The 18,588-nt window shown below is 46.1% G+C and overlaps 1 protein-coding gene across 1 annotated transcript; it reads left to right on the plus strand.

Moving 5' to 3' along the window:
- Positions 1–481: 481 nt before the first annotated feature.
- On the plus strand, positions 482–17,818 carry CTSC (cathepsin C). Its single transcript, XM_044284934.1, has 7 exons — positions 482–683; positions 5,178–5,323; positions 6,801–6,961; positions 10,092–10,247; positions 11,863–11,975; positions 12,658–12,789; positions 16,881–17,818. Exons 1-7 carry the CDS (start codon positions 509–511, stop codon positions 17,381–17,383), a joined length of 1,386 nt encoding a protein of 461 aa, XP_044140869.1. The 5' UTR covers positions 482–508; the 3' UTR covers positions 17,384–17,818.
- Positions 17,819–18,588: the final 770 nt, after the last annotated feature.

The following is an 18,588-nucleotide window of genomic DNA, read 5'->3' on the forward strand; positions in this document are numbered from 1 at the left end:
GGGCTTTACTATTGATTCCGTATTTCAGTGGGCGCCGCAGGGCTGCTGCCTGCTTCTCCCTGGTGATATCGGTCAGTACATCGCTGCGTTGTCAGGGGAAACCGCCACAAACCGGTTACCCACAGCAACCAGAGTGCTGCTTTCATTTTACCTCAGGCCCTAGAGCTGGAAGCTGATTGGTTGTTTGAGTCAGGTCTGAACCAGTGTTTAGAGCTCACAATGTGGGCCGTTGTCCACAGCAACCAATCGGCTCATTTCTTTCACAACGTACCGTTCTGTGGTGAAACGAAAGCTGCGCTCTGATTGGCTAGCATGGGCTTTGCATTACCTTTTATAGGCGGCCTGCTATGTTACAAAGTCCTGTCTAGACTCGGACACGCTCTGCCTATCTGATCTCCCGCCCACACATCACGTGACCGTCTGACACCCCCCCTCCTGCTGTGTCATGTGACTGCTGACACTATTTAACCCTTGCGCGTCTTCTCTTCCGTGGTCAGAGGGAAGGACGATGGCGAAGCTGTGGTCGCTGCTGGTGGTTGCGCTCCTGGCTGTCTGGAGCCGGCCTGGGGCCTCTGACACCCCGGCCAACTGCTCCTTCCCAGACCTGGAAGGCACCTGGGAGTTCCAAGTGAGCCCTAGTAAAGGAGGGCGCCGCTGCCGGGACATTGACTGCTCCCAGCTGGGTGAGAAGGGGCTGGGTGCCGCCTTACCTGGGCCAGGAGGTTGGGGTGCCGCCTGACCTGGGCCAGGAGGTTGGGGTGCTGCTTTATAGTGGCTCATGTGTAGAAGTAGTAGCCCAAACTCCTGCCAATCTGTGCACTAGATTGTAAGCTCTGTGTTCTAGCCTGTCATGTGATCACATAGAATGGCATGCACTAGATTGCAAGCTCTGTGGTCCATGCTGCTGCTGTGTCAGGTGATTACTTCCTTGCCCATGTGTTATCCCTACTTGCTTTGATAGATTGCTATCCCTGTGGGCATGATCCTTGTGTGATCAAAGTCATTGTGGTTGCTGAAGATGTTCTGCAGCAGCTGCTCCATGCAGTGAGGTGCTGATCTGCTCCCATAGTAGCTAATAAGGTGCTATAGGTTGTGAGCTCTTTGGGTGAGGCTGTTACTTCAGAGTCATGTGATTGCCTGCCTGCTCATGTATAATGGCATGCAATAGATTGTAAGCTCTGCAGTCCGATCACATGTAATTGTCTGCACTAGATTGTTAGCTCTGTGGTCCGGCCTGGTGTGTCGTCATGCGAGTCCTTCCTTGCCCTTTCTCATCTGCTATGATAGATTGCATGCTCTGCAGCCCAGGGATCCTGCATCCCGTGATCACTGTTTCTTGTGCAATCTCTGTCTTGTGATGAGGGAAGTCCCTTCCGTCTTCCTCAAGTCTCAGCGGTAGAAACTGACTTGGTGCTGAAGATGTTCTGCAGCAGCTCTGCTGGGGTGCTGCTCAGTTGCTTCCTCCCATAGTAACTAATTGGCTGCTATAGATTGTCAGCTCTGCTATCCTGAAAAGCTTGGTGACCCCCCCCTCCCCCCCCCCCCCTTGACCCAGCTGTAATTCCAATGGATGTGCTTGCTCTCTGAGGCTGTGTTGCTAAAGATGTTCTGCAGCAGCTATGGACAAGGCAGCGAGGGTGGCTGGGTGCTCTGCCTGAGTGGGTAGTGTGCTGGGGCCTCGTACTTTCGGTTTGGGATCTGCTGCTACTCTCCGTGTCGTGTTACAGGACATGGCTGCAATGTGGATATTCAGTTGCAGGGATGGGTTACGCTGCAGCCTGTGTACTGCCGGGAAATGGTTAATCCTGCAGCGTTTAACAGCTTCCGGTATGGTGCAATGGGCTTCCAGTAAACTGCAGGGACTGGTTATACTGGTGGGACACTGATCGCTGTGTGGGAGGATGGCTATAGGTGATCTGTGTGAGGTCAGGTGGCTGCTGTAAAGCCTCATCCGCACACCGGCTGTAGACGCCCCGTTCTTCTTCCTCATACCACCCGTTGGCGAATCTTGCTTCCGTCTGACAATGGTTTGGACCTAAGGGTACTTTCACACTTGCGTTATTCTTTTCCGGTGTTGAGTTCCGTCACAGGGGCTCAATACCGGAAAAGAACTGATCAGAATGGAGAGCAATCCTTTCAGGATGCATCAGTTCAGTCCCTCTTATGTTTTTTGGACGGAGAAAATACCGCAGCATGCTTCAGTTCTCTCCGGCCAAAAATCCTGAACACTCGCTGGCATTAATTTACATTGAAGTGTATTAGTGCCGGATCCGGCGTTGTGTTCTGGCAAAACAGAACCGGCTCTCCGGTCTGCTCATGCACAGACCTTTAAAAATGCAAAAAAATTAATACCGGATCTGTTTTTCCGGATGACACTGGAGAGACGGATCCGGTATTGCAATGCGTTTGTGAGACAGTTCCGGAACTGTCTCACAAATGCATCCGTTTGCGTCCAGATTGCCGGATCGGGGAGGCAGTTCCGGCGATAGAATCCTCTGCAAGTGTGAAAGTGCCCTTAGTCAACATTCTCCTTGTGTTGCAAACCGGTTGTCGCTTGCTATCCGTCAAAATGTGGGTGCCAGTCCGGTTGTCGCTCCTACCAGATTTTTAGCCATGGCTCTGGCTTCTGCTTTACTAACAAGCCAGCATAGGGGCTCTGTCATGATTCTGTCTCTTGACCTGTTAAAGGGGTATTTCTGTCTCCTCTGGATAGGTCATCAGTATCAGATGAGTGGGGGTCCGACTCCCGGGACCCCTGACTATCAGCTGCTTGAGAAGGAATCGGCGCTCGCAGCCTTCTCACAGCTCACCAAGCTCAGCGCCGTAGATTGTATAGTGGCTGTGCTTGGTATTGCACTCAGCCCCATTCACTTCCTCCAGACCTCACTGGCCTAGAAAAGCTGTGAGGAGCCTGCGGCCCAACTGCGAGCACCAGTGCCTTCTCAAACAGCTGATCGGTAGGGGTCCAATACCCAGGACCTCAATCGGTCAGATACTGATGACCTATCCAGATGATGGATCGTGTGTGTAAAAAAAAAAATATAAAAAAAAAATTGGGGAGAACCCCTTAAAAAAAAAAATATTGATGGTCTTTAATAGGAGATTGGTGGGGGTCCGACAGTCCAATTGAATGGGGCTGAGCTTTAATACCAAGTACAGCCGCTATCCAGCATATGGCGCTGTGCATCGTGGGCTGTGAGGAGTGCCGTGGTCTCCTCAAGCAGCTCAATGGTGGAGGTGGCAGGAGTCTATTCCCCCAGTGATCACATACTGATGACCCATCCGGAGGCCTCATGCATATGACACTATGTATCTTGCGGTTCAGATTGTCCACATCAAAAATACAGGTCCTGTCTGAGTTGCCTCTGTATTTTTTGCCGACCCATTGACTCCAATGGGTCCGTGGTCTTGCAGTCAAGTATAGGATATTCTATCTTTGTGGAACGGACATGTGTATGTGGAAAGTACACGGATAAGGCCTCATGCACGTGACTATTTTTAACGGTCCGCAAAACAGGGTTCTGTTGTACCGTGATCCATGCCCGTATTTTGTTCCGTGTGTCTTCCTTGAGTTTTGGAGGATCACCAGACCAGAAAAGTGAAAAATCTAAGTCAAGTTTGCCTTGAAAATGATAGAAAAAACAGACACAGACGCGGATGACAATCTTGTGTGCCTCCGTGTTTTTTCATGGACCCATTGACTTGAATGGGTCTGCGAACCATTGTCCGTCCCAAAAAATAGGACAGGTCCTATTTTTTTGACAGACAGGAAACACTGATCACGGACGCGGATAACATACGGTGCATTTTCAGAGTTTTCAACGGACCCATTGAAAGTCAATGGGTCCGCAGAAAATCATGGAAAACAGAACGGACACGGATGCACACAACGGTCGTGTGCATGAGGCCTAATCCTTGTGCTTCCACATCAGTTTTTCTGCTCCACAAAAAGATAGCGCATGTCCTATGCTTGGCTGTAAAATGCAGACCACGGACCCATTTGAAGTCAACGGGTCTGCCCCAAAAAAGGTTATGGCCTCATGTACACAACCATATCTGAACTTTGAGATGGGAATTGCGTTTGACATAAACATTTATTACATGGCCGTGCATTGACTTCAGTGGGTGCCATGATGGTGTAGGACAAAGATGGGGAGCAGCACCTGTCACCCAGCACCCGCACACCACAGTCCTCTCGCTATGTGCCGATGCTGCCACAAGACGTCTTTAGATAGACAACCCCCTTTGTGTTGGGTGAAGTAAACAATGGATGTTCCTGTAGAAGTGTCTGACACCGGAGGGTTTAGATTTCCAATGATCTCTAGGATGAAGCTGCTGTAGTGCCCAGTGCAATTCCAAAGACAATATGGTGCCACCTAGACTTCCACTGTTGGTCTTTGTTATTGAATGTCCTCCTTTAAGGGGTTTGCCCAATAACATGTATGGCCTTTGCTCAGGATAAGGCCTTGTGCACGCAACCGTGTCAATGGTTATTGCATATTGTACAGACTGCACTGAGATGTTATCGGCAGACGTCCTATTGTCTGTATTGCAGATGGTCATCTCTACTGGAGTGAGGTAAATGCACATGGAAGGTATCCGGAACTTACAGACTGCGATTCATAAACGGTTGTGTGCGTGACCACTGAGTGATCAATGTATGATGGCTGAGCACTGTACTTGCCCATCCTGTAGACAAAGCAACAATGGTCACACATGCACGCTACCACTCCATTCACACAGAAGACTCTGGCACCAAATTTATGTTTTTGTATTTTTTTGATTCTCGGGTAAATCTACAGATGCCTTCCTTGTGCTAACATCTCTCGGAGGTGAAGGGAGCGGTGGTCATGCATGTATACATTGGCCACCCCCAAGAATTGGTCCATGGTTCCTTGGGTCATGTTCTGGTATAAAGGGACGGACTGAGTGCAAGGTGGCCCTGGAAAAGATAACCTATAAGTGGCCCTATGTTGTAGACTAAGGAGCAGAAGTAGATTGGGCCAACAGTACCACAACACAAAATACCGCCCCAGCAGAACCTAATGCCACAGTGCAGCACACAATCTCACCCTTGCCATAGTATTCAACTGTAGGGTCTATCACCAGTTTGCCTCGGCTGGTATGTGGTTGAGCAAGAAGTTACATTGGGACTTCTTTTTTTCTATTTTCTCTAGGACCGGTGGAAAAGACTGTAAAGTTCACCATCAAACAGCTTGACGTTGCCGAGGATGCCTGGGGAAACGTTGGCTATGCTACCATAATCTACAATCAAGGCTTTGAAATCGTAGTGAATGGTTACAAGTGGTTTGCCTTCTTCAAGGTAGGTGTGGACTGTCCCGGCTCTGGCTTTATATTAGAGAAGGCTCTGAGTGGGGAGAACCTCTATTAGCCGGAAGCCACTTCCAGTGCTGCTCCTTGTGCCCATGGTTTGCAGGAAGGTGTTCCTACCATGAATGGAATGTAATCTGTTGCCACCACCACCATGTTGGCTGACCTGGAGTAGTAAGAGCCTGTGGTAGGTTGGATTCACACACCGCGTACTTACTGCAATATCCAAATCCCATTCACTCGCAGCATAAACAAATCTGCTGTGGCTCCTCAGATGCATGTCCTCTGGGAAAGTCTTGCAGGTTTTCACCTCTTAAACTTCTTTCATTGTGATGCAGTGAGTAACATCTACACAGGTAGCTTATGGATTTCTCTGCACATTCTGGTGCAGGTTTCTAGGCCGGACAGCGTAGGTTTGTTTGATGTATTCACATACCCGTAGGGGGACCTGCAATATAAAACAAGACTGCCCAATCTGGGCAACCTACGGCCACGCAACGGACACTGCAGATCTGACACCACCTTTCCGTACCGGCAAAGGGGATGACATTTTAGGAAATGCCATTCTCGCGGTGCAGCATAAATTGACCTGAGTGTCAGTGTCCACTGCGGCTTTTACACTTTACAATGCAGAAGGAGAAACCCACAACAGCTCTGCAAGTAGCTTGAGCAGATTTTTCCACTGCAAATTATGATTGTTGTAGACAAGCCCTACTGGTTTATTCCACTGTTTTTATGCATCTGAAATCTGCTTTATTAAAAATCTATTTTGTCTTCTTGGTAACAGACTACAAACAAACCTTGTGTAGTCTAAGGCGTCATGCACAGGGATCTGTATTTTGTGGATCTGCAGTTTCCACAAAATGCATGGTTGTGTGCTTGTACCCTCAAGCTTATTTCATGCATCATGTTCGATCTTCTGTTTTTCACACTGGACTGGTCAATTTAAGTCAGTGGGGGGGGGGGGCAGCACATGCATGGCATCTGGATGCAACTCGCTTTTCACTGAAGGATGCCGTGTAGTATTCAGTTTTTCTTCCCACCCATAAACGGATGCAATCCAGATGGAAGAACTAACGCTGAACACCATATAATATATATTTTTATTTATTTGTTCCACATATTAAATAATTTTAATTTTTCCCCCCAAATAACCACATAAATTTTTTTTTTTTTTAAATCACACTTGTACATGGCAGATCGTGGTTGTATTTATTGTGGATTTCAGAACGTGTGAACGCCGTCCCTCTATCTGCTCCTTACTACGTCCAAATCTACACTATGTAGGTTTGGAGAAGTAGCGGACAGATGGTAGGAGGTGTGACTGTAGGTTCAGACTCCTGGTCCCTTGTGTGGTTCATGATTCATAAATGGGAAGTTTGGTAAAATTTGCAGTTGTAGCTTTTCTGTAAAGCGCGTCAGGTTAGCTTGTGGTTAGCTGTGCTCATCAGCCTTCTTTCCATTTTCAGTATGAGCAACATGAAGGAAACGTCACCAGTTACTGTCATGAGACCTTCCCTGGCTGGGTGCATGATGTGTTGGGGCGTAACTGGGCCTGCTTCGTCGGAAAGAAAGTCTCATCCAGCTCGGGAGAAAAAGTAAACCCTTCCCCTTTTCCGAAAGGAGGATGGTGAGTATTGTAGTGTATGAAGACCTTTTGGAAATGAACTGGCCTCCATGTCTCATCTGGACACTACTAGGCTGAAAATGTAGTTTCCAGAACATCTCCTACCAGTGGTCCATAAAAACCACTGACCAAACACTGGTGGTCTTCAAGGATCTGTAATCTGTCAAAAAAGGCATGCTTCTGTGGTGTCACCCACTGTCAGTGAATGGATACAATGGACAGCACAGGTCTACGATTTAGGCTACTTTCACACTAGCGTTCGTCGGTCCGCTCGTGAGCTCCGTTTGAAGGAGCTCGCGAGCGGACCCGAACGCCTCCGTCCAGCCCTGGTGCAGTCTGAATGGAGCAGATCCGCTCAGACTGCATCAGTCTGGCGGCGTTCAGCCTCCGCTCCGCTCGCCTCCGCACGGACAGGCGGACAGCTGAACGCTGCTTGCAGCGTTCGGGTGTCCGCCTGGCCGTGCGGATCCGTCCAGACTTACAATGTAAGTCAATGGGGACGGATCCGTTTGAAGATGCCACAATATGGCTCAATCTTCAAGCGGATCCGTCCCCCATTGACTTTACATTGAAAGTCTGGACGGATCCGTCCGAGGCTATTTTCACACTTAGCTTTTATATGCCAAAATAATGCAGACGGATCCGTTCTGAACGGAGCCTCCGTCTGCATTATTATGATCGGATTCGTTCAGAACGGATCCGATCGAACGCTAGTGTGAAAGTAGCCTTAGGCCTCATGCACACGACCGTTTTGGTGGCTCAGATGCGGATCCATTCACTTTAATAGGGCTGCAAAACATGCGGACAGCACTGTGTGCTGTCCGCATCTGTTGCTCTGTTCTATGGTCAGCAAAATAATAAAACATGTCTTATTCTTGTCTGCATTTTGGGGACAAGAATATGTAGTTATATTAATGGCTGTCCTTGATATTTCACAAATTGCAGAATGCACACAGACGCAATCCATGTTTTTGCGGATCCGTGGTTTGCACATCTAAGAATGAAAACTGTCCAGCTCAGACCCCTGCACATTAAGACTTTGAGCTATGGAAACTTAAATCCACGTTTAAGGAGTTTGGCTGAATTGCTGAACGCTGGTGACCTTACTTCGTGGACTATTTGAAAAGATGGTATAATATAAGGGGCATTTGTCTCAGGCTGGTTTTAGGTCTTGTTTGGGCAGGGAGAAACTGTCTGGGATGTCTACATGCCCTGGACAGACCATGGCTCGGCTGACCTGAACCTTCTGTCTCCTTGGGAGTTCCAGCCCAGACTGCAGGTCAACTGTCCTATGATTCTGTGAGTTCCTGCTGAGTACAGATTGCAGTAATGCGGTGGTCAGTCCTGAAACTGTGGCTGTCACATGGCCATCTAAAACTGACCTTGAGTGTGACTCTGTTCATGCAGAAAACTTGATGTCGTTGCTGGTGGGGAGAATATTAACAGATAAAAACAGTTTGTCAGCATATGCTGTACAATGAAATGAGCGGATCGCCATGGCTGAAAATGCAAAAGCAGTATGCCCATTGCATACTGTAAAAACAAGACAGCCGGCACATCCTGTACAATGAAATGCATGTGACGGTGCACATCGCCTTGAGCAAAATATAGTATATAGTGACTAACACTTGTTTGTTTTTGTTTTGTTCAGTGTTTGCTGTTACATTGTTTGCTTTATTATTAAACAGATTTTCCACCTGACTGAAGAGGAAAACTAGTCGGTGACTTCAGTTGCCTTTGAGACTGCCAGTCGGGGCAGAATTGTATTGCATAATGTACATTGGAGGGGATTTCTCAGGAGCTTTACATAGATGGGACTGTCATCAATATCATCTGATACCAAACCCACTGCCAATCAGCTGCTCCCATGCTGGGACCACACAGCTCCGCCCTCCACACAGCTCTGAGCTGTGTAGTTTGGTGCCTGAGCCTTTTGGGAACAGCTGATCAGCGGGGGTCTGACCCCTGCCAATCTGGTATTTATGATCTACCCTGAGGACTGGCCATGGATATAAAAATCCTGGAAAAGCCCTTTTAAGGGTGGGGGCATGGCCTCTGTGGATTTTGGGTCAGAGTTAATTCCACAGCAGCAAAGTCTGGACCAAATGTAGAATAGGTGCAGGTCCCACCTCTGCGACTCACACCTATACTTAGAACTGAGCCTGAAAAGTGACAGAGGGCGCACCACCCATGTGCGGCCGCCCTCCATTTATTCCTAAGGGAGTGCCAATAATGGCTAAGCAGCATGCTTGGCTATTTTTCGAAGTCTAATGGGAAGGCGCATCTTGCGAGCACAGTCACTGCTTTTATTCACTTCTATGGGGCCAAACAGAAATAGCGGAGCCAGAGTTTGGCTATTTTTGGCACTCATATAGGAATGAATTGAGGGCAGCTGTGCATGCGTGGTGTGCCCTCCATCACTTTGCAGACTTTTTTTTTTTTTTTGATAGGTCTGGGTCCCACCTCTGCTATCAGCCAAGATAAGACTATCCGTTAATGGATGTCTTCATGGATGAACCACTGACCATCTTTTCACAGAAGTCAGCATGGACACGCGAAGAAGGCCTTATGATGGGGTAGGGTCTGGCCCCAGGCCCTCTTCCATCTTGCCATGCAGGGGAATGGCATCACAGTTCTACTTGAGTTAATAGGGCCAGGAGCTCCGCTCTGAATTGGGGATGTGACCCATTAATTCGCCTGATGGGGTGAGACAGGGTCCATCTGGATACTGGCCACATGCGTTCTGCATTTTGCGGCTCATTACGTCCTGCCTTCTGTTAGAAATGCCTATTGACCAACACTGAATAAGGCATATTGGTGCTCCTTTAGGGTTTGTTGTGAATGGTCTGAAAAGATACAGCCCTAGTATCCCAACAACCAAAAGCCGCACTGCTTACTACATTGTTCTTATGATGTGACTGGTCCTGATCTAACCTGATGCCACAATTTCCTTTTAAAAAGGCAAAGAATGCCTTTTTAGCACTTGCTGTGCAACCAGGACATTCGGGGGACTTCAGCATGTTTTGGCCAGATATACATGGCTCTTATCTGTATCAATGAGAAATCTCTTCCTGACCCCGGTGATGGTCAGACTAGATTACATTAACTTGATCTTGCCCCATTCCTCCTTCAGGCTCTCAAGCACACCCTTCAAAAGCAACCTTGGACTAGTGCAACAGATCAACTCTGTTCAGAAATCGTGGACTGCAGGCGCCTACCTGGAACTGGATGGACTGTCAATGGAGGATCTTCTGAGAAGGGCTGGTGGACGTAAATCTAAAATTCCAAGGTACATTGTCTGACTGTAGACCTTGATGCTGTGGTGCAGTGTTATTGCTTGTAATGGCCACCAAATGTGTGTAATCTACCCACATATTCAGATACTAAAATCCAAGGACTCTGCAAAAAAGTCTAGTCTACTGATATAATGTGGTCAACTGGGTTGCTAATCACTAGTGAGACCGGACATGGTACAGCGGGGGTGAATTCAGGGGTGGCAAACGGGGCTCTTCAACATAGGAAGGCAACATGCTGGAATGCACTACTAAGGAATCATTGAGCAAGTTGCATATGGGTCCTTCAAAGGAACACTTCCATCAGAAAGGCTTACTTACCATTCATGGCAAGTGTCATTGAGCATGGTAATGCTCTAATGGAGTTCCTACAGAAGTGCTCTCTGGCCATAGTGATGGTCTGCCCGAGTCTGAACACCGAGGAGGTTAAAAACCCAAGACAGGAAGTGGAATACATGGAGTGACCGAAGGAGGACCTTTCATGGGTTTTTGTATCGCAAACTGGTATACTTACCCCCTAGTGTGGCCCCTGTAGTTTCAAACCCTTCTTGAAAGGGGGGGGGGGGGGGGAAATACTCTACGCTTCTGTGCCCCTGCTGTTTTTGGTATACTAATGCAGACCATCGGTACAGGGAGACATCTGACTTCCTCAGTGGGTGTCTTATTCTTCCTAGCTGTGACGGTGTCCAGCCGCAGCGCGCCACTTCATGTACACAGCAAATGCTGTTAAGGACTTATCAGCTCCCTTCTGCTGTTGCACCATTTGACTCCAAACTGTGTGAAATGGGAGTCAGTATCTCTATAGATTCCTATGAGATGGTCAGGGTGAGTGTCCTAGCGATGTATACATGAGCCTTTATAATTCCGTCTCGTGGTCAAACAGTAGAAGTCAGCTGATGAGCAACACACTTCTAATCGTGACTATCTCATGTCTGTTACAAACGGACACAATAACATTTTCTTCTTTGACTGATTTCTAAAACTTGTAATTTAACTGTGAACCAAATCATACAGAAACGGCTAAAGAGTCACGGTAAAACTGCAGGATTGACCATTTCACAGTAAGTGGTTGACTGCAAATGAATGATTAAACCTGGGCTTAGTCTGCTGCATTTTCCAGACTGACCTCAACTCATCTGCAGCGAGTTTGGCCGTCGCACAGAGCACACTTCACAGACCACACACGGTCGTGTTAAAGCGATGTTAATCTGACTGACATATTTGAAATTGGGAATAATTAACTTTTTTCTCTTCTGACCTTTTAAACCATGTCACCGCACTGGCATATGACTATATACAGGATGCGGAGGTAGCAGTGTCCCGAAGGCACCCATAACCTATTGCCTTTCCATTGGGGCCGAGGAGCTTCACCTTACGCCTCTGTCACTACTTGCACTTAATGTAAATTCACGTCTAGTTATATGGTGGAAATGATCTTTTAACCTCACTTTTCAGGTGTTTTATTGTTGTAGTCCATTAGTTGCCATACCTTGTGGAAGCCAATGCTCTGAATCTGATGTGGACCCAGGAGAATGGATTTCATCACAGCAGCCCGTAGAAGAGCAATAACCACTGGCAAATTCTGCATCTAATGTTCTCTCTATCTTCCAGTATTCCACCTCCAGCGCCTCTGCCCACTGACCAGAAGTATCAAGGTCTCCCTGATGCTTGGGACTGGCGTAATGTTAACGGGTATAACTTCGTCAGCCCTGTTAGAAATCAAGGTACTGTCACAAAGCCTATACTTAATCACTAGAGTAAAGCAATGTCCAAACGTGACTGATTAGCTGCAGGTTTTCTGCCGCAGAGAAATGCACCAAATAGTACAATTTTTGTAGCAGATTTCATTCTTTGCGTTAGAAAGGGTGAAAATACACAGTATAAATTAACGTGGTGCAGATTTAAAGGGGTTATCCAGAAAATAATAATGACCTACCCTCAGGATGAGTTACTATCAGATCGGTGGGGGTCAGAGTTCTAGCACCCCCGCTGTTCGAGGGAGCCATCGTGCTCTGAGCGCAAAAGGCTCCTGGCAACTCGCCAATCAGTGTCTTACATCACGTAGAAGATAAGTTAAACAAATTTGAACAAAATTGCAACTCATTTAGAAAGTAACCCCCCCCCCCCCCCCCTCCTCTCTCAGGTACAAAACTGTACGTTGTATAATGGCAGTGCTTGGTATTGCAGCTCAGCCCTATTGAAGTGAAACTAGGCCACATGACCGATAGTTACCCTCAAGGATTTTTTTTTTTTTTAGCCAAATGTGGATGAAAATTGCTAAAAAAAAAAAAAAAAAAATCTGAAGATACTGTACAACTCTGCAGATTTACTGCACAAAAAGCTGTAACAGCAATTGTGGACATAACCTTAAACTTGGGAGAAGACTTACACGTGCTTTGTCTTTAGGTTCTTGTGGTAGCTGCTACTCCTTTGCAACCATGGGAATGCTGGAATCCCGTATCCGTGTTCAGACCAGACTTCAGCAGACGCCCGTCCTGAGTCCCCAACAGGTGGTCTCCTGCAGTAATTACTCCCAAGGTGAGTAACCCTCCTGCAGCTCCTGGGCATGAGAAGCTTGCCATCCCTGTATTAAAGTCACCTATTGGCAGTGTTGTGCCCTGCAAAACTGATTTAGCCCCTATATTTTCAGTTATGTTGCTGTAGAAGCCTAGGTTTATGCGGGAGAAAATGCATTTTTGTGGTGCTGTATGACATATAAAGAATTCTATGCTGTACATTTGTTACATTTCACTTTGTCTTTACTGTAAGTATTTCTCACTGAATAAATGTTAAGTAATCTTATGTGGGTTAAAGGGAATCTGTCACCTGCTTTTACCATTTTTAAGCTGGCACCATCGCTATGTTGACTAAAGTACCTTATTTCCAGCAGTCTTTTACTTTATTTCGTTTTGATATTTATTTTATGCTAATGAGGGTCCAAGGTGCCCAGAGGGGCGTTTTTTCACTCTCCGGTGCCCAGTGACGCCCCCCTGCAGTGCCCAAGAACGCCTCCTGATCATCAAATAACCTCCGACAGCCCGGCAAACGGTTCCGCCCCCTCCCCACATCAAATGCCCCATCCTTCCTGTCTGAGGCCAGAAAACTCGTGCAGGTGCAGTACCACCTGCGGCCTGCGCGATCATCAACCTCCTGAGGGCAACAGCCTCAAAAGTCTTACTGGGCATGCGCCGAGCCCAGTGATGTGACCTGAGCGCTGTTGCCCTCAGGACGTTGAAGTTTTCTGGCCGCAGACAGGAAGGACGGGGCATTTCTAGAAGGTAGACTATGACGTGGGGAGGGGGCGGAACAGTTTGCCGGGCTGTGGGAGGTTATTTGATGATCAGGAGGCGTTCTTGGGCACTGCAGGGGGGTGTCACTGGGCACCAGAGTGAAAAAAATGCCCCTCTGGGCACCTTGGACCCTCATTAGCATAACATAAAAGCGCTTTTATATCAAAACTACAAAACGAAATACAGTAAAAAGACTGCTGGAAATAAGGTACTTTAGTCAACATAATGAGATAGATAATACTGGGCACTCTCTCTATAAGTAGAACCATGCAAAGGACAGATGTATAGGGTGATAAATAATTTATTATCATATACAATTTATATAAAGATTACATTAAATTTATTTGTAAAAATATAGATGTATAAAATATTAGCTAAAATATGTAATACCCAATTAATACATATAAGACAGATGGTGGAACAGCCTAAAAATTAAGACCATAAATAGACATCAGTGCAACAATATATTACATATGCATATGAGAATAAATAATTGAATGTCAGTGCAACATAAGGTGTTCTCCACTCTGCAGCTTGTAGCAGTTAGGTCCCAATAATGACTAGACTAGTGGGAAAAAATTGGGAGTGTTCTTGGGGTCTGATTATATCCTCTGTATTCACTTCCCAAGTGTATCCCAATCTCTTGTTAAAAGCAAAGTTCCTGGATCTTTAGTCAACATAGCGATGGTGACCGCTTAAAATGGTAAAAGCAGGTGACAGATTCCCTTTAAGTGTGTAGTTTTTTTTGCAGAGTGCTTTTCTCTGCGATGGAGTCTCACTTCTGAGTTAGACCCTGTCAGAAGCTATATTACAGCGTGGTCTCATGAAGACCCAGTTTTGGAGATCACACTGAATCAGGAGGCTGTCTGAAAGAGAACGTCAGTGGGGAGAAGCCTCCCCAAGCAAATGTTTCTAGCCGCACCTCTGGCTAGTCACTTCAGATTGACTGCCAAAATTGGTGCTAAAAATCTGGAATTACAGCAGAACTGGAGTGTGCATATTCAGAGATGAAGTATGCCATGCTCATGGAAGCGTGGCATGCAAAAGTTTGGGCACCCCTGGTCAAATTGCTGTGAGCAGTTAAAGTTGAAGAAATGATCCCCAAAAGGCATAACGTTAGAGATGACCTATTCCCTTTGTATTAGGAAAAACATATTTTATTTTTTACCTTTTTAAGCTTATTAAAATGCCAAAAAAGGAAGTCACCCTGCCTGGTTAGTACCTAGTAGCACCCCCTTTGGCAAGTACCACACTTCTAAAACCAGCCAAGAGTCTTTCTATTCTTGTTTGAGGGATTGTCATCCATTCTTCCTTGCAGATGTCTTCCAGCTCTGAAATTCCTGGGCCGTCTTGCATGCTCTGCTCCTTTTGAGGTCTAGCCACAGATTTCCAATGATCAGATCAGGGGACTATTAGAGCCATGGTAATACCTTCAGCTTGTGCCCTTTGAGGTAGTCTATTGGTCAGAGTCCAAACTGGAACATGCATGAGATTATCTAGTAAAGGGGTTTTCCAGGATTACTCACATTGGATAAAATGGCCGTAGTTGGCTATGTTTAGCATACACTGGATTCATCAAAATGGAACTTTAAGAAGAAATTAAATAAAAAATTAGCTCCATCTTACTCTGGGGCATTTAAAAAAAAAAAAAAAAAATGGAGTAGCATCTCCTAGACTAATGTAATCTTTGTAAAGATGCAGGGAATGATCAAATGTCTAATAAATTTGAATTATCATCACCCCGTGATGATAAATTCCCACCTTTTCGAGTGAAATCCCAACAGGCAGAGGGTTTCATAATCTCGATGCTTTGACAGCAGATGTCATAGAACCTTCCCTCCCTTTAGATGTAGTGGATGCCCCCTTGGTACATGAAATGGAATACAATTTGAGATGAAAGAGCTTTGGGCTATCTGGGCATGATGGGAGTTGTAATTTTTGCAACCTCGGAAGAGCCACAGGCTGAAGATCGCTGGTCTAGAGAGGTATAGCTATAGATTTCTGTGAATTTTTAAGTGTGGATGAATGGTATCTCGGCCGCTTCCCTATGAGATCACTGCACCAGCACTGAGCAGAGAAGCTACTAGTGTGTCCATCCACATCAGAATGCACGAGCTGTACCAGAATTTCGGCCACTACAGAAACAGCAGGGGGCACTACCAAAGACAAATATACATTAAAAAAAACATTACATGGTAATATTTTTTTTGTGGGAAACAATTAAGGGTCCGCTTTATGTAGGTAGTCAATGCATTCCCCTGTGTTACCAACTGTGCTCATGTTTGAGGGGTCATCATTCAGACACTCCCAGTCCAGAAGCTGATATTTTTCCCTGAAGACATTTTAACACTTGGCATCTGTCACTTGCTAATTATCTTCTCTTCAGAACACATCCTGTGTATTAACAGAGCGCCGGCCACTAATAGACCAGATCCACATAATTTAAAGGCTATCTATACCTTGGAGGGTGTGGTTGTTTGTTTTTTTTTGGTTTTTTTTTATAGAATTTTTTTTTTTACTCATTTTGGTCTTAAAAATATTTAGCTGTTCTGGCACAAAGGTGAAAAACTTTTCTAGCTGTGTGACTGGCACTTTCACTTTGACAGTCATCTAATAACCCTCATCTCTTATTTTACTAAATTTAAGCCACATTTTATCCGTAAGATAAGAACTGAGCTATAACGAGTGTTTATAATGTCAGACAAGGAGTCTGTCTGCTCCTTGCCATTTGCCACCAAATGTGCACATATCCTCTTAAGAGGATCAGTGCTGTAGTGATTCACCCAAGCCCATACATTGTGTACAACTAGGAGACATAATGTTCTGTACCATATCATGGGGTTGAGTCAAAAATATGGTGAGGGCTCAAAAAAGCAAGATAATTCACAACCAAAGCAAATACTGTAAGTCATTTTAAAGTAAAAATCATAAGACTGAGGATTCAGCCTCCACTCTGCAGAATTAAATGCAGGAGATGTCCAATAATCCTAAAAATGTTAGTAAGACTGTGTACACGGCAGAGCAAGTTTAGTCTTGTTTAGATTAACTTGAGTATGCCGCCCTAGAATGCTGCTAATACACTGCTTCAGCTCCACTAGTCCTCTGGCAAAATCAACACTGACCACAGCATTTAAAGGGAGAGACTTTGGGGCAGGGGCCTTCTGATCACATGGGGATCCCAGTGATTTGGATCAGGGCCCATACCCTGTATGAGCAAATGGCCTGGGGTCCACTTGAAGTCAAACTTGATGTGTGTGTGGATATATAGAGATACAGTGATGATGGCTCCTCCTTGTGTAGACGGCTGAGATTCATAGCTTGCTTCCCTCTTCATTGCAGGTTGTGATGGAGGCTTCCCTTACCTGATCTCCGGCAAGTACATCCAAGACTTTGGTATCGTAGAAGAGTCTGATTTCCCGTACACTGCCAGTGACTCTCCCTGTACCCTGAAGGACAGCTCCTACAGATACTACTCCTCAGAATATCACTACGTGGGCGGCTTCTACGGAGGCTGCAACGAAGCCTACATGAAATACGAATTGATTTTGGGGGGTCCTTTGGCCGTAGCCTTCGAAGTGTATGATGATTTTATGTATTATAAGGGAGGAATCTACCACCACACCGGGCTACAAGATAGATTCAACCCGTTTCAGATAACCAACCATGCCGTCCTGTTGGTGGGGTACGGAGTAGACTCCAACAGCGGTGAAAAATATTGGATTGTGAAGAACAGCTGGGGAGAGTCTTGGGGTGAGAAGGGTTACTTCAAGATACGTAGGGGCACCAATGAGTGCGCTATCGAAAGTATAGCTGTAGCTGCAACACCTATTCCAAAGTTGTAGAGGGTCTGAGAGGGAAATCCTCCTGTACGTATAGATTGAGGTGCGATTGCTCATTGCTGGAAATACAAAAGTTTACCTTTGCAGCCATACCGCCCGGCAGATTTCTAAGTACATTTTGATATGTGGTCATTATTTTGCATCGGTATAGTGGAAGAGGAGTGTATGGCTTTTGGCAAATTCATTATACAGGGTTTCCCCTCCTTTCTGATATACAGCAGTTCTCTTTGGGGTATTATTGGGTATAGACTGCTTTGCAGTCAACGGAAAATCTGAAAAAGCACTTAAATGGCAGTCAGATCTATATATGTGCACTCGGAGCATTCTCTCCTTAAAGGGATTTTATGTGCCTTAATGAGATGTAATCAGGGACTTTTTGTGTGTTTTCTCGTTTTGTGAATTTTATTGATTTTTGAATAAAGGTTTTCTATAAATCAATATGGTCCATGTTCCATCTCTGTGCAGACATGGGTTTGATTGCATCTCTGTACAGTAATTTTACATTCACACATAGCTGATCCACCACCATGGATTGGAGTTTGGCAAATCTGCAGCATTTTCCAGTAACAGCAGTGTGGATGAAGTTTTAAAGGGCATCTGTCAGCAGTTTTGTACCTATGACACTGGCTGACCTGTTACATGTGCCCTTGGCAGCTGAAGACATCTGTGTTGGTCCCATGTCCATATGTGCCCGCATTGCTGAGAAATTAGGTTTTAATATATGCAAATGAGACGCAGGTCTTTTCCCAGATTTTATTAGATGAGTACCTGTACTTGTGGAGTACCCCCCCCCCCCCCCCCCCCCCCTGCTAATGCTGCCACCCTGCTCCCTGCTTGTTCCTGTTAAAATGACGCTCGTACGCTGCGCTGTGCCCCCTGGTATCTTCCCCGCTGAGTATGCAAATATTGAGCATCAGTACAGGGAGGAGGAGACGCCAGAGAGGCTTCTCAATGGGTGTCTTCTCCCTGGCTGTAGCGCTGTCCAATCATAGCGGAGAGCGTCACAGCCAGGGAGAAAAAAAACCTCTGGCTGTGACAGATGCGATTGGCCAGGGCTACAGCCAGGGAGAAGGAGACTTCCACAGAGACTCGGTCTCCTCCTCATTCTTCCGATGCTCCGTATTTGCATACTGAGCCAGGAAAATACTGGGGGGTGGGGGGGTACGCCACAAGTACAGGTACTTATCTCAAATTAATAAAATCTTTAA

Source organism: Bufo gargarizans, chromosome 3, assembly GCF_014858855.1.
Source record: "Bufo gargarizans isolate SCDJY-AF-19 chromosome 3, ASM1485885v1, whole genome shotgun sequence".
Classification (NCBI taxonomy): Eukaryota; Metazoa; Chordata; class Amphibia; order Anura; family Bufonidae; genus Bufo; species Bufo gargarizans.